Source organism: Orcinus orca, chromosome 10 (genome assembly GCF_937001465.1).
Source record: "Orcinus orca chromosome 10, mOrcOrc1.1, whole genome shotgun sequence".
Classification (NCBI taxonomy): domain Eukaryota; kingdom Metazoa; phylum Chordata; class Mammalia; order Artiodactyla; family Delphinidae; genus Orcinus; species Orcinus orca.
In genome coordinates, this window is record NC_064568.1 from 95,663,605 (window position 1) to 95,689,390 (window position 25,786).

Genomic DNA, 25,786 nt, shown 5'->3' on the forward strand with positions numbered 1-25,786 from the left:
CACGACTGCGAGGGCAGGTGGTCGTGGTTTCTAGGCAGGAAAGATACATCCTGCTGCCTCCTTGGCGGGGATGCCGGGAGCAGGGTTGGCTGGGTCCTCGCGCTCCTTGAGGTGGGCTCGCAGGTCCCGCCATCCGGTGACCACAAGCCCCAGTCGCCCTATCGCCGCCTTTTTTAGCTCCGAGATCCGCTTGGTCGATATTCGGCTTTCCGCACTCCCCACAGAAGTGCAGTTTCAAAAGGAGGAAGTGCGCTATGGCCGCAGGACCCCATGCCTTTCAGCCCTGTTGTGGCCGACGAGAAACAAGGTCGACAGACTCGGATTTAAATCGATCCTCAGCACCAAACGTGGGCGTGGCGACCTCGGCCGCCCTCTCACGGGCATCCCTGACCACCAGCCCTCGGCCACTGCCTGTTCTGTGTCCATCACTGACTCCTCGCCTTAACAGCTTGTTGTCTGACTCTCCCGTTAGAACGGGAGCTCACTGAGAGCGGGGACCCCCCCTCCCCGATTCCCTGCTGTAACCCCAGGACCTTGCACGGTGTCTGCCCATCCTACCGTCACTTAGTGACGCAACCCCCCCGTACTGTGTATATTTATGCCCCCGCCCCCGCCCCAAGTATACTTATTTCATTTCCTAGCATACGTGGCCCTTCATGACCTTTGTGTTTATCTTCTCTCACCCATTATACGATAGCAAATGATTCATCTTTCTCTGAACAAACCAAGCTATTTCATATTTACCTTGCATTTGGACATGCCCTAGTGACACACACTCTGCCCTTGGAACTCCTATTTATACCTTCAAAAACTCCCACCCAGGCTGACTTCCTCTTAAAGACTTCCAAGCACCTTAAGATCGACCCCATCCCCACTCTGCTCATCTCTAATGGCATTCTCTGAATCTTGAACACATTTCTGTAACTATAGCTTCCACGCTGTTTACCAGTTCATATGACAATTGTCCCAACCCAGTCTTTGTGAACTCCTTGAGGGATGGTCCATCTCTCTCTAAGCACTGTACTTCTAATGTCTGTCATACGGCAGATGTTCAGTAAATATTGAATTGAACTGAATAATCCTACCTCACATAAATTGTGGAGTATTTTCAATTCGCTTTTCCTCTGCTCTGATTTGGAAGCAATTCCTAGTTTAAAAACAAGACCAAAACATGAACAGAATTGACAAAACAGAAACAAAAAACAGCTACTGGTACCAACAACCTAGTAGGAAGGGAGTTGCAAAGAACAGTTCTGAAATATCTGGATCTTGGTCAGATAGAAATTACGAATTAAAAATATAGTCCGACTCCCTGAAACAGTGTTCTGACTTCCATCACTGCTAACACTAGGGAATTGTATACAGTGCACTTTTAGGAAGCCCTACAACAAACCTACTAGAAGTGAATGACGGTATTTTATGTACAAAACCTGCATTATAAGTATTACAAGTCCCGTCAGTGTGCGTGCTTTGACCCACCCACGTAAAAGCATATGACGGGAGCCCTCAGGGTGCCTGGCTGATCTTTCAGACTCCCTGTGGGTTATGGGCACCCCTCTTGCCCATGCAAAGGATACTTGGGATTTATTAAAAGGCATGACTTGCAAATGCAGTACAAAGTTTTATGTCACAGCGTCTTGTCATCTACTTCTACAAACGCCAAGGGTGTAATAGTAAATGCAGTTTTGTAAGGGGTGGGGATGATATGGCCCAGCTGCATAATCACCCAGGGAGCCCACCTGATCCAAGGGAGCTAGTTATGTACGACCTTCATGCGCTGTTTACTGAAGGCCGCTCCTCCGTCAGGCCTCTGATGCTTGCCTTGCCGGCAGCAGGCATCCCTGGGAGCTGCATTAGATGGTGGGACTTGAGGAGAGGGCTGTATTCTTCCTACTTTACGCAGAGGTAGTATGAGCATAAAACTTTCAAGTCCCACGGGAAAAACTCCCTTCAAAATTCAGTGTCGGGGGAAGCGTGTGTTGATGATAGTGAGAAATGTCCTTCTGTGTTTATAATATTGAGGAATGACCCACTTGGAAGGCCAGTGCTAAATTTTAGGCAGCTGTGTTTGTCCTTGGAGTCCATATATTTGCATTATTCTTTTTTCTCATCCTGATTTTCTACCTTACTGCTAATTTCTTTTCCTTCCTTGCCTGAATTCTTGTTGTAAGCTATCCCCCTGAAACTGAGGTTAGGCAGCCAAACAAGATAAACATTGACAAGAGAAAGTCTCCAACAAAGATATCTCTTGGGGTAACACCTTTATACAGTCAATTACCAGCTGTAGAAAGGGATTTTATTTTCCACCAAACCTTGCACAAAAATCAGAAATACCAGGGTTTTACCCCTCTACCCAAATAGCAAAAAAAAAAAATTACTTTTTTTAGACAATCTAATTACAAAGTTGTTTCCCTCCCGGTAACCAACCAAACACATCAGAGGTATCTTATGTTTAGTTCAAACCAGATAACGTGAATTGACTTGAGAAGTTCTGTGACTTCTCCTTCTAAACACGTTTACTACAATTTCCTCTAAGTCCCATCACTTATCAGCAGTTTGGATTCCAGAAGATACATTCAGACCTTTCAGTATTCAGCTCACCATCCACAAGACTGTTTCTCCTGTTGGTGGCCTGGTACTTATAGATGCACTGTGATTTCTTCCTTCCTCAGGGCAATTAAGAAACAGTTTCAGTTTCATGAGGCGCAAGGGCTTCAGGAAGCGTCGTTCCACATGGCCCCTGGAAATGAAACCTGAAATAGCAGGACGAACACAGCAGAGTTAGGAGCAAGATGAACATTCTCCTTCAGCAAGTCAACTTTCTTAGTTACAACCAGAGTAAAATTCACATTCTCACAAATGCAGTCTTATGCGTTTCTGTGCCCAGTTCTTTCATGTAGTTTCTGAAAACTCCAAATGCAGACACTTCACTATGGGTTGGCCCCTGTCACCAAGGGAATTTGGGAAAGCAATTGCTTAGAATTTAGGTGCTATAAATAAGGATTTTCTTTTAAGGAAGAAGGGGAGACATGGTTGTATTTTGTGATTGCTTTGCCAAACTCATAACTGACATATTGTAAGTTTTACAAAATCTTACTGACAGGTAATAAGGACAAGAAAAAAAGAGCCTCATGCACCATGTGGACCATAAGGACTTTACCTGAGGCCACAGGCCTCCGCAGCCGTCCACTGGAACTCGCGACTAGCCCTGACTTGCAGTCAGAAAGGAGGAAAAAGAGAAAGATCAAGAAAGAGGAGGGAGAGAAAAGAAGAAAAACCAACGACTTCTGCTTCCTTCAAGGGAAAACACTTAGGACAGGGGGAAAAAATACCCAACTAATTCTAGTGTATCGTTAATAAGAAAATCAACTGAGCACAGTTAAAAATGAAAAAAGCATTTGGTCATATTACTTATTCTTGATACAACACAAATCATGAATGCCTTAGCCCTTGAATACTCTGTTCTCTGTGCCACGAACAGACATCCCCGACCAAATGGCCTCTCTGATCCTTCTACCACTGGCAGCATGTGGAACACTGGCCACTAAAAAGCTCCACCCCAGCACAGTCCCTTGAGGACTTTCCGAGAAGCACAGCCAGGCACGGAGAGCCTCAGCTTCCACATGTTCTTCCTTGTGCCCCTTTCCACATTCACCCTCCTCCCTATTTACCAAAGCAAGCTGCAGCTCACCTCACCCATCCCAAACCTTACAATGGCGCCTTATCCCAGAACGTGAAAAGAAAGGGATGTCTGAAATATCGGTGTGGATCTGAGAAAACAAACGGTTTCTAAAGACCGGCTAACACATGCGAGCAGGGCCGTTTCATCCTTGCTTTCAGTAAAATTGAAAGAGGGTCTTATAGAGTTGTCAATGAACAGATCACTAAACGTGATTCAAGATTACTATGGGTATTTCAGCGTATAACTTGGAAGGCGGTCCAAAATCTGAGTGGCGATGCCATAGTGAAATTCCTTTCACGCCCAGGGTTTATGAGGCCCAGGTTTCTCAGTACTTTCATCTATAAAAAGCAAAAACTGGGACTTCCCTGTGGATAAGACCCTGCGCTCCCAATTCATGGGGCCTGGGTTCGATCCCTCATCAGGGAACTAAATCCCACATGCATGCTGCAACTAAGGAGCCCACAAGCTGCAACTAAGGAGCCCGCCTGCCACAACTAAGGAGCCCATGTGCCACAACTAAGGAGCCCGCCTGCTGCAACTAAGGCCCGGTGCAACCAAGTAAATAAATATTTTTTTAAAAAAGCAAAAACAAAGAATTACAATTGACATTGGACATTGAAAAGGCAAAATTTAGCTCGGCCAGTAAAAATCTTCCCTGCCATCCCTCAGACTGGAGTTAGAGACACAGATACAGCCAGCTGCAAAGCTAGCAAGAAACACAATTTTTTTCCCCCAGGACAAGCTGCACAGTATCATAACAACTCCCTTCTTTGAGCGACCACTGCTTTGTTACTCACTGAGTAGGAATTCTGTCCTCTAAAATCATACACTACCAGTATGACGGCAGTAAAGAATGAAATATCCTGCATCTGGAGGACCTAAGCCTCCGAGAAGCAGCCTTACTTCCAACCCAGGTGCAGAGCTCCAGGTAAGGGATGTCTGGGACCAGGGTTCCACATCTACCTTCAAGGAAACAGGACCTTGCGGCCACTTTGCAGCCAGAGAAGATCTGACCCCTCTCCACACCCACAGCCCTGCTAGTTGCTGAGTCTATCAAAAACTGCTTCATTTAAACTTTACCTGAACTCAACCCTCCTTCCAAATCCTATAATAACTCCATCTTTTCCTTTGTTTGGGGACATGCCCCGCGGCTCCTCTGGGGTCTTGCTCACTGCAGTGGGTCAGGAAACCTGATCTTCTCAGAATACAGGTTTCCTGTGACCACAGGCCGACTGGGCTACAACAACATGAACTCCGTCTCCTTCTAACAATGCGTAATACTCAGCCATGGATACCCGAACTAATTCAAAAAACTCATGCCCCATGCATCTATTAAGAGGTGCATTTCCCATAGTTTTACTTTTATGGAATTATTAATCAAAATGTATCATTTGTTGTTTTCAACAACTTAGTACTATAAATTACTGCAGTGATAATTCCATCTACAAGAATTTTTCAATGGAACAATTTTTAAGTTTTAAAGAACTTGAAAATAGTTCAGTAACTCATATATTTTACAGCAGAATATAATAGGATAGTCAACAAAAGATTTTCAAGCATAAAAATACATTAATATAAATTTCTACGGTAGAAGTAGGATGGGAATACCAGTTCAAAGAGAAAAAGAAAAAATGTGAAGGTTCTCATTGTTAAAAAGGGCTTGTATATTTATTCTGTAAATGGATGACGTGGGTATCAAGCAGTTGTGACATTTCGATTTGACTGGATACATTCAAATGGCAGTTTAGGATAATGGCAGTTTTATTTTTAAATGTCGGTATTTTATTTCCAGTAATTCGGAATCACATCTTTTTCAATGATTTTGATAAATTTTAGATGTCAAGTTTAAACATGTAAACGGGGGAGCTTCCTGGTGGCGCAGTGGTTGAGAGTCCGCCTGCCGATGCAGGGGACACGGGTTCGTGCCCCGGTCTGGGAAAAACCCACATGCCGCGGAGCGGCTGGGCCCGTGAACCATGGCCACTGAGCCTGCACGTCCGGAGCCTGTGCTCTGCAACGGGAGAGGCCACGGCAGTGAGAGGCCCACGTGCCGCAAAAAAAAAAAAAAAAAAGTGTAAACGGGGTACAAGAACAAAGGTGTTTGAAGACCCCTGTTCTAGCAGCCCGGTGCCTCTCCCCTCATCCCTCCCATTGTAGGATAACCAAGACCACTGGTGTTTCGCCCAGAATATGTTCATGCCACTTTTATTGGTTAATGTAATGATCCAATTTAATTAAAAATTTAATTAATGCAAAAATATAGCCATTAAAAGAGGATTATTTCTAGGAAAAGTAGCTGAATGCTTTGGAAAGACAAAACATGTTATTAAAAACAATTCTGTCAAATTAGATGTAGGTGGACAAGATGAGGGGAAAATGCTTCAAAGTTTTTTTGTATGTTCTTTCTCCACTTAAAAAAAGAAAAAACAGGGAATTCCCTGGTGGTCCAGTGGTTAGGACGCTGTGCTTTCACTGCCGAGGGCGTGGGTTCAACCCCTGGTGGGGGAACTAAGTTCCTGCAAGCCTCGCAGCGTGGCCCCCCCAAAAACACAAATAAACAGAAAAATATCTAAACCAGGAGTTGTATTCCAGTGTTTTCCAAGATTTCCTGATGATAAGAATCACCTAGGTCACTCGTTAAATATACAAATAAACAGCCCTCTTGCCCTGGCTATTCTGACTCAGGAAGTCCAGACCGGGGCCTTGGGGTCTGATTTTCTTGGTTATCTGTTTTGTTTTATAAAATAAAGGCTCAGGTGATTTTTCTCTTCAGGGAAATTTGGGGAACACCAGGAGGATTATGAATATGATTTATGCAAGAAAGGTGAGCTCCAGTCAGTAGATTCCCAGTAACGAAAAGGCCTTCGGCTCTATCAGAAAAAAAAAAAGGCAAATGAATGCACATTTATGCTTTAAATGAAAATGAAATACTTACGTGTCCTTTTTTATTATATTCTTGCTTTAAGTGACTTTTTTGGTTAACAGACCACAGGGCCCCTTTGCCTGGGAGAGCACGGGCCTTCCCTATCAAATGTGATCAGCTGTAAATTAAAAGAACTAACCTCTTTATACTCTTGAGGAGTAAATACATAAATAAGACAAGCGATAAAACCATTTTCTAGCTAAGAATTCCTGAGACTTCTCAACTCCACCTGCAGTGAGCTTCTTCTGGGAGCACCTGCCCAGCACACAGGTCACTTCCTCACCGTACCGACCCCTCTACCTCTCCTGGAGCGCCTCCCTGCTCCTTCCTCTCCAAGCATGCTGGCCTCCCTGCTGCCCCTCAAACCGCCCAGGCTTGCTTTCCCCTTGGGGCCTTTGCTCCAGCTGGTCCCGGCATCTGGAAAGCTCTTAGCCCAGACACCTCTTTAGCTAATTCCTTCCCCTCCTCCAAGTCTGCTCAGGCCTCTTCTCAGTGAGGCTCCCCCCACCCACCCACTGAGTCCTACAACCCACCTGCTCCCCCCAGCTCTACCTCTGCTTTTCCCACGGCCTAATCCCCACTTGTCATAGGCCACAGAATCTGCGCACTTATTATCCCTATTGTGTACGATTTGCCTCCACCGCTAGAATGCCATCTTCACACGGTAGGGTTTGTGTATCGTTTACTAACATATCCTATCCTAAGCACCCAGAGCAGTGCCTAGTACATAGTAGGTGCTAAAGAAACAATTACGGGCTTTGACTAAATTCCAAAGTTTAGAGAAATGCAAAGATGAACAACAGGTGGTCGCAGGGCGTGGAGGGCCAGGGTGCTTGGAGAGCCCTGCACACCAGTGTCTCGGGAGCACAAATCCCACTTCTGCCTCAACAAATGCACGCAGACCCTTACTTGCCAAGGACCTCTGGGAATGAGTAACAGCTTGAAGCCTAAATCTGAAAATGCCTAGTGTAACGGTTTTTCAGAAATCATCTAAGACAACCATCTGGGACAGGGAAAAAAAACAAAAAAAAAACTGGAACTAATTAAATTAACACCTTGAAAATATTAATACATTTCAGTGGGAGGTAAATTCTACACGACTTGGTCTCTAAATTAGAATTGGGGCAAAGAATCCAAACAACTTGTACAAGGTCGAAGGAGTCTTGTGAGATCCAAGTTTAAAACAGAGGCAGCATTCCCACTATCTATTTAGATAACGAAGAAAATCAGGTTAAAAGGAGATATCATTCCAATTTTCATTTTTCTTATTAACCTAGAGCAGGGGTTGGCAATTTGCTTTCTGTAAAGAGCCAGAGAGTAAATATTTTCATCTTTGCAGGCCTGACGGTCTCTGCTGCAACTCCTCACTTCCGCTGTTGAAGTTCAACAGCAGCCACAGACAATACAGGAACATGTGGCGGTGGCTAGGTTCCAATAAAACTTTATTTACAAAAAACATGGTGGGTGCATTTGGCCTACAGGCAGCAGTTTGCTCACCCCTTGACCTAACTAAAGTTCAGCCAACATCTGTTACACGTAAGATGTGAGAAATTTCTGCTTTTGTTGAGCTGCGTGTTTAAACAAGCCTCTTAATCACCCTGGGCTTGGTTCCCCATTTGAAACACTGAGTAGGATGAGAAGATGATCACCCATGCCTCTTCTAAATGTCAGCTTTGGTGACGCCTAGACAAAAGCATTGCTGGCTTCACTGGTCAGTTATATTCATCTGGGAAAATTCCCAGACTCCGTGGTACAGAGAGTCTCGGCTCCCAAAGGAGCCCACGAGCATCTGTTCTCGTGGTTCTTGTGGTCGGTGCTGTCCAAATCCGATCCAAGTCTCTGACTAGCAAGTAGCCTGTTTGTCTAAACAGAGACACGGCAGGTTTTCAGGACGTGAAGCTGAAGAATTCTGGTTGAAGAAGAGTAGCAGCTGCAGCAGGTCTGCGGCTTGAGGAGGCCCAACTTATGAAGTGATATCATTAGTACGTGCCAAGAACCTCTTCTTAACTTGCGTGGAAAACCACCAAGTTCCATTTCCTTTCACGTGAAGACCAACACGATGGATGCCCAGTCCTTGCTGGTCAGTCCTGAGCGTGAAAGACAGAGGCCAACTCTTATCTTGGGCTGTGGAAACACTCGAGTTTTATTTTCTTCTTTTTCCCTATCTGCATTTTACTTTTCTACAATGACGTGTACTTTTCTGTACACTTATTAGAGATGAGCTGGAGATCAACTGACTGAAAATAAGCCACATTAGAATAAAAATAGAATTTGGGGATGAACCACATTTCCTGCTTCAGAAAATTTACCCTGTCCCCACCTGGGAGCGTTCTGATGCTCTTCCAAGCAGACAAGAGGCTTGGGTTACCTGGCTGCGATGTTACTTTTGATGATGCTAAGCGGCCCAGGTGCTACACGTAAGTGCCACAATGTACCAATATTTTAGTGGATAGGTTAGAAGACAATAACTTTTTTAATAGAACAACTTTATTGAGATGTAATTCACATACAATCCACTCATTTAAAAGGTATAATTTAACAGGTTTTTTAGTATATTCACAGAACTGTACAACCATCGCCACAAGCAACTTTAGAACCTTTTCATCATCCCGAAGTAAACCTGCACCCATTAGCAGTTAGTTACTCCCCATTCCTCCCTACCCCAACCCTAGACAACCACTAATCTACCTTCCGTCTCTGCTGATTTGCCTATTCCGGATATTTCGTACAAAACAGAATCATACAATATGTGACCTTGTGTGCCTGGCTTCTTTCACTAAATCCAATGTTTTCAAGCGTCATCCATGCTGTAGCACGTATCAGTACTTCATTCTTTTTACGGCTGAATAACGTTCCACTGTATAGATAACGTTTTTTTTTTTTTTTTTTTTTTTTTTGCGGTACGCGGGCCTCTCACTCTTGTGGCCTCTCCCGCTGCAGAGCACAGGCTCCGGACGCGCAGGCTCAGCGGCCATGGCTCACGGGCCCAGCCGCTCCGCGGCATGTGGGATCTTCCCGGACCGGGGCACGAACCCGTGTGCCCTGCATCGGCAGGCGGACTCTCAACCACTGCGCCACCAGGGAAGCCCGATAACAAGTTTTGTTTATCCATTCATCAGTTAAAGGACATGTGGGTTGTTTCCATCTTTTATTATGATCCATGCTACTATAAACATTCATGTACACATTTTTGTGTAGACAGATATTTTCATTTCTCTTCACTACATACCTAGGAGTAGAATGCTGGGTTATATGTCAACTGTGTATGTACTCTTTTGAGGAACCACCATACTCTTTTCCAAAGCAGCTGAATCATTTTACATTCCCACCAGCGATGTATGAGGGGTCCAGTTTCTTCACCAACGCTTGTGATTCTCCATCTTTTAAATTATAGCCATGCTAGTGGTTAAGTGGTATCTGGTTGTGGTTTTAATTTGCATTTCCCTAATGATTAATGATGCTCAGCATCTTTTCAATGTGCCTATTGACCATGTATATATATATCTGGAGAAGTGTCTGTTCAAATCTTTGGCCCACTTCTTAATTGGGTTATTCGTCTTTTCATTATTGAGTTGTGAGAGTTCTTTATATATTCTGGATACCAGTTCCTTTAAAACATTAGACTTGCCAATATTTTCTCCCACTCTGTGGACTGTCTTTCTCATTTTAGTGGTGGTGTCCACTGAAGCACAGAAGCTTTAACTTTGATGAAGTTCAATTTATCCATTTTTCTTATGCTACTTGTGCTTTTGATGTCATACCAAGGAGGCTTTGACTAACTTAAGGTCACAAAGATTTACTCCTATATTTTAAGAAATTTATAGTTTTAGCTCTTACATTTAGGTCTGTGATCCACTTTTGTTTATGGTGTAATTAAGGGGTCCAATTTCATTCTTTTGCAGGTGGCTATCCAGCTGTTCCAGCACCATTTGTTAAAAAGATTCTTCTTTCCCTTTCTGATTTGTCTTCATACCCTTTTCAAAAATCAATTGACTATAAACATGAGGTTTATTTTCTGGACTCTTTTCAGCTTTGTCCTTCCATATACTTAGGTCTTCTGTATTTCTTCCAGCAGCATTCTGTCATTTTCAGAGTATAAGTTTCACACAGAAGGCAATGTTTTAAAAGGTGCCTTCCTGGGGCTTCCCTGGTGGCGCAGTGGTTGGGAGTCCACCTGCCAGTGCAGGGGACATGGGTTCGAGCCCTGGTCCGGGAGGATCCCACATGCCGCGGAGTGGCTAGGCCGTGTGCCACGGCTGCTGAGCCCGCGCTCTGGAGCCCGTGAGCCACAACTGCTGAGCCCGCGTGCCACAGCTGCTGAAGCCTGTGTGCCTGGAGCCTGTGCTCCACAACGGGAGAGGCCACCTCAATGAGAAGCCCGTCGACACAATTAGAGAAAGACTGCCTACAACAACGAAGACCCAACACAGCCAAAAATAAATTAATTAAATAAATAAACTTAAAAGGCGCCTTCCTAGTTCCCACCTCTTATACACAAATGAAGAACTATGGTCTAAGCACATAGGCTGTAGCTGACTAAAAAGACCTGGAGAAGTCTAGGAAGAAAGTCAGCTCACTCACCTGAAGAGGATTATATCTGAGTGTTTCCACACTGTCTGTGACACGATTTTATTCCAATGAAAAAGAGCATTGGTTCTCATCCTGGCTGCACATTAGAATTACCTAGAAAGCTTATAAAAGTCATGGGGCTCTGGCTACCCCTCACACCAATTACACCAGAATCTCCTGGGTCATCAGATTTTTAAAACCTGAGGTAAAAACCACTGACTAAAGTAGTGACAAGAAGCTTCAGTGAAGTTTTCTTTTATTTATTCATATTTATTTATTAGTTTATAGTCTACCTTATTCTGGAAAGGAATTAGACTGACAAGAATATATAAAGTACATTAAAAATGAAGAGAGAAAAGCAGGGGTGAAAAAAAGCAAAACAAAGGTGAAGACATAAAATGGAACCTAGAATGAGACTACAAACGAATACTGCGATAATCTGCACTTTGCACACAAATTTGGGAAACAGGATCAGTATCACAATATGGCCACAAGTACAAATATTCTTGACAGTGAGACCAAAGGGGAATTTGCCCAGGGAGCCCCACGGTGAGAAGAGTGGGTGACGCAGTTCCGCATGGGTATCTACTGGGCTTACGTGCCGAGTCTTCGGCTGACCTACCTCTAAATGCCATCACTAAATCTAGCTTAAAAATACAAATAAAAGTCAAGTCTGAAGAATAAAGGAAGAACTTTCAAAATGTGAAAAACAAAAGCCCTATGGCAAACTTCCCGTAAAAAGACACAGCTGCCTTCATCTAGGTTTAATACTTTGTTTTCTTCCAGCAAAGCAACTATAGGCCAAATAAGAAGACACAAACTCCGTGTTTTTAAATTAGAATAGTAGTAAAATCTGCTTGGATGAGCACGTCCAAACCCGCTCAATAGCGTGCATTCCCACCCTGGTGATCCCGGTACCTGAATCTGTTCGCTGCAACGGTGGCTTCTATGTTAAATTCGGCCACCGGTACCCCCCGGGCAGACACCTCGGGGGCAAACATGGCGGCGGGGTAGACCACCGAGGAAGTTCCCACCTACAGAGCAAACAAACGGAAACGGACAAATGACCACACCGTGGAGAGGAAACAGCTTTTCAGAAAACCTACCAGAAACCTGGGCCAGTTTGTGGTGGCGGGTGTGAGGACAGCTAAGCGGGATGGGATAAGCGGAGAGCGTCTGAGGGACAAACAGGGAGGCAGGAGGCGCCCCCCTGGCTGACCCCTAGAATTCGGGAAGGACACGCGATACGAAGACAAGAGCTGCACACACGGAGAAAACGGCAAAGAAATGACTCGATCGTCACCCAAAGGGGGTTCGTTTTAGTTTTGCTTCTGCTCTTTGAAGAGATGCAAATAATCCAGGTTCCTTTTAAGTTAGAAAATACAAAGAGAAAACACATACACGTCATTCATAATCCTACTTCTACCAAGATTATCACTGTTCGCATTCTGATGTATATTCTTTCAGGTTTTTCTCTACGAATATATATTTATAAACATTCTTTACAAGAGCAGGGAGACCAGACCAAGTTTTACAAGCCAGCTTTCCTTGCTTAACCGTCTATCGAGCACATTGATACTAGATTCAACAGTGGGACGCACTCAAGAAATACCGGCTGAATGAACACACACCCGTGAGAGGCCGCTTCTGCTTTTAGAGATGCGTTAGGAGAATTTGCAATGTGCATGCCCTTTGTCCCATTAATTCCACTTCCAGGAAATCTGCCCTCAGGAAATAACTTGAAGAGCCTGCTAAGAGTTACATCTAAGGACATTCATCACAGCATTGTTTTAAAATATCAAAATCTGAAACAGCCTAAGTGTCCAACAGTGGAGGATTGGTTAACTATGTCCTTTTACATGCATACAAAGGAACACCACCACGCAGCCTGTTAAAAGGTGACGTGGATTTGGACGTACGGGCATGAAATAGGCTAAGTGAACTGCTATGTGAACAAAGCAGCTTCCAAGCAGGACATACAGTATGAACCCACTTTCAAATTTGAATATGTCTACATCTACATAAGCAGAGGTCTAGACCAGGGTGGGTCAACTCTGTGTAAAGGGCCAGATAGTAAATGTTTTAGGCTTTGCAGGCCATGCAGTCTCTGTCACAAAGACTCAACTCTGCTATTATAGTGTGACAGCAGCCACAGGCAATACATAGAAGGAAGGGTACGGCTATGCTCCAATACAGCTTTGTTCCCAAGACAATGTACATCATAGTTTGCTCCCCTCTGGTCTAGAAGAGATCACACCAAAATGCTAACAGGGACTATTTTTGGATTGTGGAATTATTGGTGATCTCTAATTTCTTCTTTAGAATTTTATACTTTTTTGTATTTTCTCAAATTTAATAACGAGCATGTGTTACTTTCAAAATCAGAACCAATAACATGCTCTTTTCATTATTTCTCTTCTGGGGGGAAAGGCTTTGAGAAGCCCCGGACATGGTCTTCCCTAGTTTCATATTTTGAGATCGTATCTTATTCACCGCTTCTTAGTTTTTCTGTAGGGCACCACCCCGACTCTCAACACACCCTTAAGAAAAGGAAGGAAGGGAGGGCGGAGGGGGAGAGAGGGAGAAGGAGGGGAAGAGGGAGGAAGGAAAAGAGGGGGAGGGAGGGAGGAAGCAACCCCCACCCCCACCCCCCGCCTGGTGTTTCAGAGCCTCCCGAGGATCAGGGACGGGCATGACCTACCACGAGACACAAGTCACAGAGGGCCAGCTCCCTGCCAGCCTCCTCCAGGATGGCAGGGTCCAGGTTTTCTCCAAACCACACCACGTGAGGTCGCAGCAGGCCCCCGCATGCTGCCTCTTCACACCTGGAAGAGTGTCATCCTTAAGCCAACCCCAAGACCTGCTCTCAGGAAGGTCTGCCCAAGTGGATCGGGGACAGCCAGGAGCTGCACCAGGGCCAGTCTGTCCAGATAGGTCACTCTGAGCCTTCCTATCCCCCATCCCTTCCCTCCAGCCCACATGAGCTTGTCCTGAAGGTGTAGTTCTACCTGCCCTTATGAAGTTTCTATTCTGTCTGGATGCACCGGGTTGACGTGCTGGTGGAGGCGTTTCAGCCAGGCTCGCTCTTCTCCTTCTAAGCAGCTGTCTCTTCCCCAGCCGCTTCCCCACGGTCATGGGCACGGTCGTGCTCACGGTCAGCCAGGCCCAGGAGGAATGTACTGGGCTGAGGTTTGCCTCTAACACGTCAACTGCTTGCTAATTTCATCAGTGACCTCCTTCTTTCTTCTCTCAGATTCACCTCTCTCTTGCCCTGTCTCTAGCCAAGTTCTCCAGCGTCAATTCCTAAAAATCTCTCATCTTTCACTTGCTACTACCCCAGGTCATCTTATAATTTACCTTCTAAAATAATCTCCCCCAAACACCGTTTTCATCATATTAATCTCCTACTCAAGATTCTTTTAGATCAAAACTTTCAGATCAAAACTTCAAAATTTAGTAATGAAAACATTCTTTTAGAGCAAAACTTTGAATTTAGTAATGGAAACCCTCATTAAGAAAAATAAAAAAGGTTAAGTCAACCAGGGAAATACTAACAGAATCGCTTTTTAGAGAGTAACGGTGTACTTTCACATATTCAGTGCTCTGATTAGTCCTGCAGTAAAGGAAACATACTTTAACTTCGTTCAATCTAGCGCTTCCATATTTATTTGAGCACATGACATCTTTTTTTTCAAGTAATGCCTATAACTTCACATGGATCTAGTGCTCTGAGAAACACTTTTGGAAGCGCTATTTTAATGTCTAGTTTTGAAAAACTGACATACAAGTTTTTTGTTGTTGTTACTCTACAAAAATTCTATTTGGCCCTACAACTTCACCTTTGCAAGACCTCCTCCTGCCTCCGTGACCCTGGATTGATAACTCTGAAGATTAGGAGGAGGACAGAGAGGGCAGCAGCCGAGGCTTATGGACCAGTTAGTCCCGGGATGCCAGCCTCTACGCCTCGTGTACACTGCTAAGTGTCTACCACATAACAGCTGCTGAAACTTTCACACCTGAAATGATCCCGCCATAACACACAGGAGAAAGGGACGGGACGGAAGCACTTCTCTTAAGCCTGGCTTGGTTCACCTTTTGTCCTTTCGCCCTTGGCCTCACAGATCAGGGCTGGTTTCGGCATTTGCACATCTAAGAGGCATCTCACCAAGTGAACTTGGATTTTGACTCCTAATTTTCTTTTTTTTGCTATCTGGAACACCAAATACAGATCAAAGATTTTTACCCACCGGGGAAGTTTCTCCACTGGGATTCTGGCATCTTGAGTTTCAGGTTCTGGAGCCCTGAAGTAAACAGTATCAGAAAAGAAAGAACGTCACTGGTGTAATCGAAGAACAATGAAATAAGATAACCCAATGAGACTGTCTCTTTGCCTGGCAGTATATGGTACAAAACTCCTAATGAATACACACTGACTTAGAAGGGTACTAGGAGGATGGACACCAAACAGTTGATTACCACTGGTTCTACCTCAGGAGAGGGAATTTGTATGTGGGAAGCGGCTGGAGTACCTGTTGTGCTAAGGAGAGTTTCATGATTTACATGGTATATGTCATCCTAGTTGGAATCATCTGCAATGACATTATGTTAATAAGTTACATGGATAATTTATACTGATTTAAAATAGCCAGGTAGAATTTTTCTCAATATTCTGAGTCTACTCTTAATTTTTTGCCCTAATTATAATAATAGTAAATGTTCATCATAGAAATGTTGGAAAATTCAGAAAGATATATATAAAGAAGAAATCAAAATTGTCCGTAATCTTACCACTCCTGTTAATATTTTGTTGTATTTTCTTCTGGACTTTTATCTATATAAAGATACGTCAACATGGTGTGTTTGTGTTTGTGTGTGTGTGTGTGTGTGTGTGTGTGTGTGTATGTGTGTGTGTGTTTAAATACAAAGTTGGGATCATACTGTATAGAGTTAGATTCCGTTGTTTTCACTTAACATTGTAAATTGTGAGCAAAATACTTCTTTGATCATATAGCTGTACTGTACCCAGTTTTATTTCGCATAAATATCCACGGGCATCTTAGATGAATGTTCAATTTCTTCGCATTTATATTCAACTTAAGACAAAACGACACACGTCTATTCTGAAGTGCAGTATAATTACCCTTTTCCTGATAAAGCTGGACAAATTGGACTCTTGTAATTCTCAGCCACAACTCCACAAGAGGTACATCGAGTTTTAAATAAGCTACCTGAAAAACAGAAGTTAAACAAGACTGGAATTTAGTATAATCAGGCGCAATTGTCTCCACGTCTAAAAGGGTACGAAATAATTTTGTTTTATACATCGTTTTAACAAATGGGCCTACCCCAGGCATCGCAGGGAACATAATAAAGGCATGCAGTACTACTGAACAAGCCAGAACATCTGCCCTCCTGGACTGCATAACCTGTAGGAGAGAGAGGCGGATGAAATAACTCACTGCGTGACTAAGGAGCTCTCTGATTGCCCTGATGTTCGGGTGGAACTGAAGTAGTCAGTTGGGCAGAAGAAGCCAATCTAACCCTAAGGGCAGGATTTACTAAGTGTATGACTGATAAAGGCTCAATAGCTTGGGACGTGCTTTACAGAATCTTAATTTTGACTTAATAAAGCTTGAATCTTTTCTACAAAAGCAGCTCAATAAATAATCAACTAACAAACGAAGAAAGTAACTGTGAAAACTAGCAATGACTTATTGAGCTTAACCAATAAAAGGTGATCTCAATTCACTAAATAGTCACCCCATGCCCAGTGTTGAGCACGTCACACTGCGGTGGACACACACTGTTCCATTCTGGCCAGGACTCCTTCTTTGGGGAGCCACCTCTCCTCTATCCCAGGCCAAGCTGACGGAGCTGTCAGTCACATCCCCAGATACGAGCTTGGGCACGAGTTCCAGACTGGTCCCATCGTAGCAGCCTATCCTTCTAGCAGCAGTGTTTGGTCAAAAGGGAGGTATGTGATCCAAGCAAGGCCATCCAGAGACTTATTTTCTGAGGAGACAGCTAAGCTAGAGGGAGCCTGGAGCCCCACTGGGTCACTGCTTCTGGGAATTCCACAATTTGAAATGCGTTTCTTGGGACTGAACTTTTGTAGACTATTAAATGCCCTTGGGAAGAAATTCCTGCATACCCATTTATGCTCTTGTATGAATGAACTGATTAGATTTTCAGTGAGAGCAAAAAGGGGAGAGGATTAAGAAGAGGAAAGAGGACGGTGTCATTAAGCGCAGAGAAGGGAAGCCAGAGGGACCCAAGACAAGCTCCGCGGTGTCACAGACCTGCTGGGCTCATTGCAGCGAAGGTCACTGAGCTGGAAGCTCCCTAAAGGCTCGAGGGCTGAGCAGAAGCACAGCCTCGGCGGACACTGCCGATCGGGGACACAGGGAGAGTAAATGGTTCCCCCGGGGATGCCAGGCCTTTCCGGAGCTGGATCCTGCTGAAGCCAGAGCGGTTCAATGGCCCAAGCCTCCTGCTTCCCTCAGCCCAGCTTGGGGGGCTGTCGGGAACATAAGGCCCCTCAACAGGACACCCAGGGAGGGGAGAGTATATAGCAGAGCAGGCGGGGCTTCTCCAGGCAGGGTGGGCCACATTCCAGACACCTGGGGTCTTGTTAAGATGCAGTGGGCCCAGCTGGGACATGGCAGCACCTGTGTTTTCAGGTCTGGTTCCCCCCCCCCCCCACGGAAGACCGAGGGTCCCTCACCATGGATTTCCAGAAGGTTCTTGGTGCCAGCCTTGCGGTGCAGCTCGTCGATGTTCTGCGTGATGACCGTGACCCGTCGGCCCTGCCTGCCCAGCCGGGCCTCACACTCAGCGATGGCCAGATGAGCGGCGTTGGGCTCCTTGCTCTGCACCACCTCCCGCCGGTAGTGGTAGAACTCCCACACCTGGGATGGGTTTCGGGCAAAGGCCTGAGGGGTGGCCAGGTCCTGGGGGGCAGAAAGGAGGCAGGGGTCAGGGAGGGAAAGCAGCTCTGATGCTCCAGAAGCCGGGCGGCAGGGCTGCTGCAGCCGGCGGGACACTCCCAGGGCCCCTCTGTTCTAAGCGGAGTGGCAGCTTCGGGAGGTGCCCACAGGGACACGTCCGGGTAGGTACATGTGGCGTGGCAGCCACAGGGCGGGGCCTGGGGCTCACGAGGGACCTTGGAGAAATCGGTTTAACTTCCCCAGTGATGACGCAGGGAGACTGCAACCTGCCTCATCTTCCACTCGAGTAAGTTACGAACGTGAAGTCGAGTAACCGGCGGGAAGGTAATTGAGTCTGGAATCCAGTTTTCCATGGAGCTCCACATTACAGGATGCCAAGCTCATTTATCCAGGAAGAAAAGTAAAATGCAACATGCCCAACTGAGGTATAATGGCCATAGCTGAAAAACTCGGTTTTTATAACTATGATGATAGGTACACACACACACACACACACACACACACACACACAACTACACATATAAAAAATAGTATATACATTATAGTAACAGGATATATATAAAATACATATTTTTAAAGTGCGATTCCTCTCCTAGGAGAGGCAAGTCTCATCGGCGGTGGAAGAGCAGTGTGGTCCGCAGCTGTCTGGGGCTGGAAGCTCGGGGGAGGGGAACCCTTGGCAATGACTGAAATGTTCCATAGATGGATTGAGGCGGGTTGGGACTATGCATTTTACTGTAAAGGTCACCCTTGGACCTGGTGCTAAAGTCAGCCTGCATCGGAGGAGCGGACCATCATCTACATCAACCCTGTACCTCCTTCCTTCCTGTCCCCACTTAGACCTCCGGTGGCCCGAAGCGGTCACAGGCAGCGCGTGAAGCTGCAGCCCTGGAACACAGGTGGAGTCAAACCGTCGACTGACTTCTTTGGGTCCCCACAGACCCTGAGCTGCTTTGACACCACCGACCACCCCTCTGGAAGGCCCTCCTGATGCCCGCTGAGCACCCCCGTCCGCCCCCACCCCGCCCTGCTTCTCAGACCCAGGGACTGCCCTCCGCAGCTGCTCCTTCTTGTGGGACCCTAAGGGCCCTCTGCTCTCCTTTCTCCCCTCCCTCACCTTTAAGGTGATGATCCCCAGACTCGCCCGGAGGGCAGCAGAGAGGTGACAAGACATCCTAAACATGTGCCAGCCTGAGACATTTAATCGGGAAGGAAGGGCAGATTCATTAACCCTTCCCTCGGTAAGAAACTACCTATGAATCTGGAAGTCATGCATTGAAGTAATTACTCATGATTGCCTTCTTTCGACCAACAGAAATCTGCTAAGCGTCTACATGTGCCAGAGTTCTGGGAGCTGGGGATAGAGCGATGAAGAAAACAGGCACATTTCCCTGCCCTCCAAAACTAGGGATCTCCTGGGCCAGGGAGTGGGGAGGAGACTGCCTACAGGGGCCTTGAGGGAATATTCTGGGGCACAGAAATGTTCCACACCGTGATCCTGGTGGTGGCTGCACCACTGTATACATTTATTAAAACTCACTGAATTGTACACTTATATTGGCGAATTTTATTGCATGTATGGGGTTGGCCAAAAAGTTTGAGTTTTTCCCAATATATTATACCTTAATAAAAACTGAATTAAAAAAACTGCATGCCCCCAGAGAACTTACATCCTAATGACCTTCATGTAAAGTTTTGAGCATCAAGGCCTAAGCCTTTAACAATTCAACACTGTTTTTCACATGAAAAGTTCAGAGAAACTTTTTAAAAATGTGTAATTCTTAATTTCAACATCGATAGAAAAGTAATGAATTATGCTAACCAAAGTTTTCTGGTTCCACTTTAGTTACTGGAAGAAACCCAATTGTTATCTGAATAAGTGCAGTCAATACATGCCTAGAAAGAAAGGAAAGAGGCTGCTTTGCTTAAATCTGAGATCTTAATCATACGGACCGTGTGTCGATGCCAAAACAAACACGACAAAAGGGTCATGGTAAATTTCAAAACTTTCCTCTCTGGGTGTCAGGAGTAGGTATAGGTTGCGAGTCAAACACTATTATGGCTTCATGCAGAAGAGCCTCTCGCTGTTGTGGAGACATGACTAACCTGAGCCTTCCATCTTCTCCAATAACCTCCCGCTCCTCTGAAAGTCGGTACCCCACTCTCAGCACTGACGCCAGCCCCTGAAATGATGACTATGTGCTTGGCTTTTGCAAAACACTTCCGGAAGTCAGCCATACCTAGAGGGAATAAAATCTTGGTCAATTCAGTGCACCATTTGGACATTTACATCCCAAATCAACTGCCTGTATTTTGAAACTTGACCTTGCGTGAAATTATACTTTAAGATGAGCAAATGAAAATCCTTCTCGTACCATGAAGACGCCCCCAGGCACCTGATGTGTGAGTGTTCAACGTCTAAGAAAGAGATAGGGGCTTGGGGCGCACAGCACTGGCCCTGCATCCCACCCCATCTCCCGCAAGCGAGATCTTATGTGAATGACTGACCCTCTGCTATCCTGGGTTTCCTTGGCTGTTTCATGTGCACAATAGTGCCTTCCGTAAAGGGTGGCTACTATGAGGATTAAAAAACGCTAATGGGGGCTTCCCTGGTGGCGCAGTGTTTGAGAGTCCGCCTGCCGATGCAGGGGACACGGGTTCGTGCCCCGGTCCGGGAAGATCCCACATGCCGCAGAGCGGCTGGGCCCGTGAGCCATGGCCGCTGAGCCTGTGCGTCCGGAGCCTGTGCTCTGCAACGGGAGAGGCCACGACAGTGAGAGGCCCGCGTACCGCAAAATAAATAAATAAATTTAAAAATTTAAAAATTTAAAAAAACGCTAATGGACGGGGTTGCACCTTCCTTCTTAAAAGTAAAAACAAGCTTGTGTGTGTGTGAGGACTGACCTCAGGCCCGCGGGACCCCAAAGCATTCCCTTCCTTTCCAAATTCACTTCCCTTTGAGGATCTTGCTAATCCCAGCTTCGCTCGGCATCACCACCGGGGTGAAGGTGAGGGCCCCTCCTCTGTGAATAAACGCTCTGTCCCAATCTGGACCCATGACCTTCTCCTTTACAGCTCGAGTCAGAGCTGGTCTTTACAACAAGACGTCCCCAGAGACTTGGGGTAACGGAAGGGAACTGAACACAGAGAATAACACGACAGCAGGGAGTCGTGGTCACAGCCTGTGGCTTGCGCTCCAGGATGCAAGGCCTAACCCTGCACCTCCGGGCATCCTCCCGCCTGACCTCAGACCAACAGGGGCAGCAGCCCTCCTGCCGTGAGGGCTCACGGTGCCCAGGCGCCGCACCAAGCACTCGATGAGCATCGCCGCCAAAGGTGGACTTTGGTACTGAAACGAAATGTCATCCATCGCCAGGCTTGGGACTGCCGTCGTTTCTCCGGGCGGCAGAGATGAGGCCGAGAGCAACGCCCTCTCTCCCAGGCGCCGCGGCTCTGTGGCCCTCGTGCCTGGGGTGAGGAAACGCCACGGCCCCGCAGGCCAGGCCTAAGCAGTGCAGCAGAGCCGAGCATAAGCTGCGGGGGAAGAAACGTCCTCCAGTGCCCCTACGCGGAGAAGCGAGTGTGGACCAGCGCGGCCTGCGGCTGGCCTGGGCCACCAGGGCAGGGTCTGCCGGGCACAGGTATCTTCCAGGAGTGGCCAACCTGCGCTCAACCTGCAGTGGAAGCAGGCTGCTTGGCTGCTGGAACAGGCTCTCTGGTCTCCCTTGGGAGGAATGGCAACCGAGGCTCATCAACCCTCGGACTGATCGAGCGCCCCTGAGACGTGGAACAGGCGAAGGAGGAAGGGAAGGAAGACAGTGGGATGGGGGCTCACAGACAACAAAGTGAACGTTAAACGGAAGGCGACGTCATTGCGCACCCTAGGCTGGTGATGTGCATCTTACCAGTTTCTCATACCTGATGGCTCCTCCAGGCAGGGTGGGGACCTCCTCCCCCTTGTAAGCTCAGAGCTGCCTCTATGGCTAGCCCAGGACAGAGAATCTCAAAAGAGGCTCCAAATCTCTCCTCCCCTTCCCTTCCTCCCTGACGACTGGCAAGAATAAACAAAGAATAAAAGCAGAGCCTCAGAAACAGAAGATGCAGAGGCTCCGGCCCCCTCTCCCGCTCGGTCCTGGAGCTCTGGGACCATGCTTTCAGCAGCACAAGCTCAACTGGATGAAGACGGTCTAGGCACACGGTGCCCCTGCGTGCAACCAGCCCGGTGGCCTGCCAACCACACTAGCGCTGCCTGAATTCGCACCCCTTTCAGAGACAGACCAGTGTGAAAAGCAGGGCCCACGAAAGCTGTCCAACCAGGAAGAATTCAGAAAAAGAAACCCAGTCTGGGTGGGTTAGAGGTTGTAATCCGATCTAATCTCCTGAAAGAACAAGATGCTTAATAAGAAAATACATCAGTACTTTTCTAGGAACTATTTACATGACTCCTGGATTCAAAACCTACAAACATCCTTACGGACCTAAAGTTCACCCATAGAACTTTACCCTAGAGGTCTTTTCTACCTCAAATGTAAACTCTGTCATCCTACTGATGAATAGATTCGTAGGTCAGAGTTGACTTGCAGGTTTTTGTCAGGTAGAGATACAAATCATTTCTGTCTGGTAGAAAATTTAACCCCATAGTACCCACAGCACGATCACTAGCTTTCTTGCCCTGCCGAGAGGTGAGGGGTTTAAAATACAAATCATGTGTGAAAAGCTTAAATGCAAACATTCTGAAGAAGCAACAGAATGTCTTAAATGGACTTAACTTGGCTACTGAGAGATAATTCTGACCCTGTCCTAGAAAGGGCTTCCCTAAGGACAACAGGACAGAGCGACTTTCTCCACCATCCTGCCCCGTACCCACTTCAATACAGACATTCCCCCTCACAGGGCAGGAACGTTCAGGTATTTCAAATTCCACTGGAGATGAGAGGGCAGGCTGCGAAGACCTACTTGAACTTGGACGAGCCATTGTCAGGCAAATCTTGGTTTGTATAGAGGCTGGAGGTTTCAATCCACAATACAGCTGGGAAAGTAAACGGCTTGGGACAATCCGGAGAGGTGGCATCAGGTTCTCTGCGTCGCACTAATTATTGAGACGGGCTTTAGAAAAATCACAAAACAAAGAGAAACAATCAGAAAATACTGGTATTTCTGCAAATATATACATACACACATACACATATATGCAAAAGAATGCCCTTAACAGAAATCTTCTGTAGCAATTTTCAGGGTGTTCATCCTCTAAACCAGCTGTTTTCATTGTGTGTTCTCAAGCGCTCCTAGGTGCCCAGAATAGTGGTTTACAAAGTATGGTCCCCAGACCAGCAGCAGCAGCATCCCCTGAGATCCTGTTAGAAATGCAAAGTCATGGGCTCCACCCCAGATCCACTGAATCAGGAACTCTGGCAGTGGGGCCCATCTCTGTCTCCGGGTGATTCTGATGAGTGTGCGAGTTTGAGAACCACAGCCTCAGAGACTTGGGAAGGGGTCAGATGGGAGAACTCATTTGAAACACAGCTTCTGATGCTTTCAAAAAGGTATGAAAACCACTGGCTCCTCAACTTTGCATCAAAATATAGCTTCTATGAGAATGTAAATTCTGAGAACTGAACTAGGCAGGGAAGATATGCGCTATGACAACAAATAGGGTTAAGATGACATCGTCTCAAAGAAACTTACGAGTCTTCAAGCACATTTAGTAAATCTTTACCTATCCTAGGAGTTATATAGAAGAAAAACAGACACAGAGAAAGGCAATATTCAGATCCATGACATCAAAAGGGTAACTGACATAGCTGACTTCTATCTAGTGGATCACACTGTTGGCAGAACTCAGGATTAAAGGTCTGTATATACAGGAAAAATAGAAAAATAACACATTTCCCAAAACTTTCCAATCCCCTTGGAGGACAACCTATCAAAAACAAATGCATTTTCCCTTTGACTTAGCACTCCCAAGTCTGGGTAGTTTTACAACAGTGACACTTGCACACATCCAAAATGACATATCTACAGGGCTGTTCTTTAGACTACTGTGATTAACAGCAAGAGACTAGAAACAACCTACATGTCCATCTGCAGGGGATGAGTTCAATAAACAATGACACATTCACAGTATGCAACATGGCTGCTATAAAAAAAGAATGCACGTATGACTCTACGTATATGACATTCTGGACTAGATAAAACTATGGGGACAGAAAACATATTAGTGGCTGCCGGACCAGGGAGGAGTGAATACACAAAAGGGCACGAGGGGATATGGGGGAGTGACAGAATTGTCCTACATCATGATTGTGGTGGTGGTTACATGATTGTGTTGTCACAACCCATAGGACTCTGCACTAAAAAAGGGTTAATTTTACTGCATGTAAACTATAAAATGGTTTAAAAATAAAAATAATGGGTTTCAGTTTTGCAAGATAAAAAGAGTTCTGGAGAATGGATGCACAAGAATGTGAATGTACTTAACACGACTGAATCGCACCCCAAATAACAGTTAAGATGGTAAATTTTACATTATATGTATTTTACTACAATTAAACAACAACAATGACCCAAATGAACAAAGTCTAATTCAAAGTCTAATTAAATGTGATTTGCTGGTTGCCTCAGTATTTATAAGCAGACAGCTCGCTGGCTTCAGAAGTGAGTGTTGATATCAGTAGAGCAGAGGGTATTCAGAGAGGTTAAAAATAAATGTCTGGAAGATGAGCCTCAAAACTCTGTTAGTGCCAAATCAGATTATTTCATTCCATAAATCTTTCCAATGTTCAGATTTCACATGTTAAAAATAAAAAACAGAATGAGCTGTCCCCTCTAATCTGATAGAGATTTCCAGAATAGGGGACAAAAGTCAGGTGTAAATAGTGCCTTGTAAGAGGAAGGAAGGGGGATACAAGTTATACCATAGTACTTACTTGCATTTGTGTTTAAAAAATAAATGGAAGAATTCCCAAGAAATTAGTAACAAGAATTGGGGTGAGAAGTAGGATGTATGGCGACAAGAGTGGAAGTGATGATTTTCAACAGGTGTGTTTATATATTGTTTGCATTGTCAGTGCTCTCCAGCAGAAGTCTAGAACACACCTGCAGCTGAGCAAGTGCAGGGATGGAGCAGCTCACGGTGAGGAACTGCAGGCGTCCTGGTGATGTGCTGGGAAGGATTTATTACAGGATTTGGGCTTGTGTTGGGTAAAGCTGGGGAGGGTCAGGAAGGAGGCTTTGATCTGGATTGGATGCTGTCAGGAAAAAGTATACTTTAATTGGATAATTCAGTGAGTGTGATCTAGGAGGAAGGACTGAAGGGAGGCTTGAGCTGGGATTGGTCAAGAGGCAGCAGCCCTCCTATTAGCCAGGATAGGAGGGTGTTTTGCCATTTTAGTGGTTTAGACAAAGTTCTTATTTATGTCTGGGTTCAGACCTAATTATGGAGTTGTCTTATTTTTGTCCGGATTCATTGTGATCACAGGGTAGCCCTGCCTGATGTTGGTGTTCTGTGAAATTACTGATGTTCAACAGGCCTAGCAGATAGTGCCAGGTCTAAATCTGGAAGCAAACCAAACGTCTATCAACTCTTAAAAGGGTAAACAAATTGTGATTCGTCCATACAATGAAATCTTATTCAGCAATAAAAAGAAAAAACTGGTAATACGTGCA

General features: G+C 45.6%; 1 protein-coding gene across 12 annotated transcripts in view; it reads right to left on the minus strand.

Annotated features, from left to right (window-relative positions):
* Positions 1 to 147: 147 nt before the first annotated feature.
* Positions 148 to 25,786, minus strand: part of SIRT5 (sirtuin 5) — a 30,750-nt gene continuing 5,111 nt past the window's right edge. For 5 of the 12 annotated variants that reach the window (XM_033434873.2, XM_049693798.1, XM_033434875.2 and 2 more), the window contains 9 exons: positions 23,078 to 23,227; positions 20,228 to 20,361; positions 17,899 to 18,124; positions 16,520 to 16,600; positions 16,315 to 16,402; positions 15,422 to 15,475; positions 13,876 to 13,999; positions 12,093 to 12,208; positions 2,247 to 2,753 (listed from right to left, as the gene is read on the minus strand). In XM_033434873.2, coding sequence (XP_033290764.1) covers positions 2,678 to 2,753; positions 12,093 to 12,208; positions 13,876 to 13,999; positions 15,422 to 15,475; positions 16,315 to 16,402; positions 16,520 to 16,600; positions 17,899 to 18,124; positions 20,228 to 20,361; positions 23,078 to 23,192 — 1,014 coding nt within the window. In that variant the 5' untranslated portion in view covers positions 23,193 to 23,227 and the 3' untranslated portion in view covers positions 2,247 to 2,677. Of the gene's footprint in view, positions 284 to 634; positions 1,148 to 2,246; positions 2,754 to 12,092; positions 12,209 to 13,875; positions 14,000 to 15,421; positions 15,476 to 16,314; positions 16,403 to 16,519; positions 16,601 to 17,898; positions 18,125 to 20,227; positions 20,362 to 23,077; positions 23,228 to 25,786 lie in introns of those variants that run through there. The other 7 variants (XR_007469914.1, XR_007469915.1, XM_033434876.2 and 4 more) reach the window with 7 other exon arrangements.